This window comes from Lathyrus oleraceus, chromosome 7, assembly GCF_024323335.1.
Source record: "Lathyrus oleraceus cultivar Zhongwan6 chromosome 7, CAAS_Psat_ZW6_1.0, whole genome shotgun sequence".
Classification (NCBI taxonomy): Eukaryota; Viridiplantae; Streptophyta; class Magnoliopsida; order Fabales; family Fabaceae; genus Lathyrus; species Lathyrus oleraceus.
This window is the reverse complement of record NC_066585.1, coordinates 445,280,916-445,283,321: the sequence shown is the minus strand read 5'-3', so window position 1 is coordinate 445,283,321 and position 2,406 is coordinate 445,280,916. Positions and strand designations below refer to the sequence as shown.

At 44.5% G+C, this 2,406-nt stretch overlaps 1 protein-coding gene across 1 annotated transcript; it reads right to left on the bottom strand.

Annotated features, from left to right (window-relative positions):
• Nucleotides 1-394: 394 nt before the first annotated feature.
• Nucleotides 395-1,540, bottom strand: LOC127104279 (uncharacterized). The gene has a single exon (XM_051041468.1). It carries the CDS (start codon nucleotides 1,538-1,540, stop codon nucleotides 395-397), a length of 1,146 nt encoding a protein of 381 aa, XP_050897425.1.
• Between the last annotated feature and the right edge of the window lie 866 nt (nucleotides 1,541-2,406).

The window sequence follows — 2,406 nt, the reverse complement described above, 5'->3', positions numbered from 1 at the left end:
ATCTCCGGTGTTTGGGATTTGAAACAATGTCTTACATCATCAGCATGATTTTATTCAAAAGCGTACGAGCAGTGAATTTGTTTTGTGTTTTTAATTTCATCATCCTCCTATTAAAACCAACATTTGAATATTGATAAGATAAAGTATGAGTGGACACGAATGGGTTTATTCAAAACATGCATATTCATTTCAATGTCATTATTATTAAAAAACAAACGAGTTTATTACAAATGAATGTTACAAATGACAATCAAGAAAATCACACATGAATGATTGAACCAAAGATTGCTGGATTGATCCGCTTTATTCTCCCATTGCTTGGGGTCTTGGTTCTAGAAATAGCTGACGAGACAGTTCCACCGATACCGATCCTTCAAATCTACCACTGCTCTGACTAAGGCGCTGCAGATGTACTTATCTGCACGGGGTTGTTTGGAACAACTGGCTTGAACGATATTGCTTTTGAGTCAATCAAGTCTTGTACTTTGTGCTTGAAGATATTACAATTCTCGATCGAGTGCCCCCGCATCCCAGAGTGATACTCGCACCTAACGTTCATGTCATACCCGGGAGGAAGAGGTACAGGAGGAGCCTTAGCTTCTCTCAGCTGGACATGCGAATCCTTGAGCAAGTGAGCTAGCAGAAGTCCATACGGCATGAGAATTGGATCAAACCTTCTAGGAGGCCTCCTTGGTCCTTGTCTACCCTGCTGATAGTAGTTCTGTTGTTGCGGAGCAACAGGTTGCTGAGGAGCATAGGGTTGCTGATATTGCATCGTTGGAGGACCAATTGGAATGACATATGCTGGATGCGGATACGGGTTAGGTGTTACAGCTGCCACCGGATAGTATGGAATTTGGTAACCTCTATCTCCCCCTTGAGCGATAGCATTGGTCTCTCCTTCCTTCTTCTTTGAGAATCTGAAATGAGGCTTCTTTGCTCCACTAGCTGCAACTGTTGTGTCTGATATCTTGTTGATCTTCAAGCAATTCTCAATTCGCTCACCAGCAATGACCAAGTCTAAGAATCCTGAGGTGGTACTCCCAATAATTTTTTCAAAATAAGGCCCTTCAAGGGTATCCACGAACATGTTTATCAGCTCTCTTTCAAGAAGAGGGGGTTGAACCCTGGCAGCCAAGTCCCTCCATCGCTGAGCATACTCTTTGAATGATTCATCTGGTTTCTGAGAGAGGCTTTGGAGCTGAGTCCGATTGGGAGCCATGTCTGAGTTATACTGATAATGCTTCAAGAAGGCTTCAGCAAGTTCCCTCCAGGTTCGTATATGCGTGCGCTCGAGCTGCATATACCATTCTAGAGAAGCTCCACTGAGAATGTCCTGGAAAAAGTGCATTAAGAGTTTCTCGTCACTAGAATGAGCGGTCATCTTTCTGCAGAAAGCTCGGATGTGGGTCTTTGGACAAGTGACCCCCTGATACTTTTCAAAGCTCGGGACTTTGAACTTAGGAGGAATTTTCACGTCTGGCACTAGGCACATGTTGCCAACATCTAACCCAAAGGTATCGGGACCTTGCATCGCCATGAATCTCTCCTCCATCATTTGAAATCTCCTTTCGATGTCAGCAGAAGAAGGACCAAAAGCTTCATAAACTGAGTCAGCCTTTGTAGTGAAGAAAGTGTCCTGTTATTCATCATTCTCAGGTTGGAATCTCCCATTGGCGGGGATATTGAATGTCTGATTAGCATTTTGATACACCGGACCTCTTTCAGGAGGTGGATGAGCTACAGCAGGCGTACCAGCTCCTCCTGTTGGATTCACCGGTATAGTCACAACAACAGGGTTGGAAGTAGAGGCTCTCAGATTAGCCTGTCGCATTTCCTCTTGTCCCCTAGCCAGAGCTTGTAGGGCTTCAACAAGCTGACCCATCTGAGCCTTCACAGTGGTCATATCTTCCCTCATAGCAGCTTGATTCTGCTCCAATTGATCCATGAGCAATCTTTTATTGTTGTGCGTGTAGTATGAATGTCGGGAAGTCAGCTTGACTGTGGATGATTCTGGGTAGAAGGGCCAAATGGTAAGTTTTCTGGCTTTTGTTTGATGATATGTAGAATGATGCATGAATATTGTATTTTTTTTATGCATGAATGCATGACTGAGTGAATAAATGATACACAAGCATGGTTCCCACAAGTCGACAACACAAGTTGGCATGGTATCACGGGTTCGAGATACGGATGGAGGATAGCTCTGATTACTTACTCAGAATGAGGATCTCACCAGTCACAGTCTAGGGTTAGATAGGGACCCCAGAGTCATCGATTCATTTGGCTTTTTGCCGCGTACGGGAAAAGTTTGTCGGTCGTCAACTCCCTCAAATGAGCCTCTTCTGGGTGAGATCTTCGTACCGACCCACACAAGAAAAGCTTCTTAGGGGCCCGCACTACGCG

Coding starts and splice junctions, on each gene's coding strand:
- LOC127104279 (XM_051041468.1), bottom strand. CDS start 1,540: ATGGCGATGCAAGGTCCCGATACCTTTGGGTTAGATGTTGGCAACATG.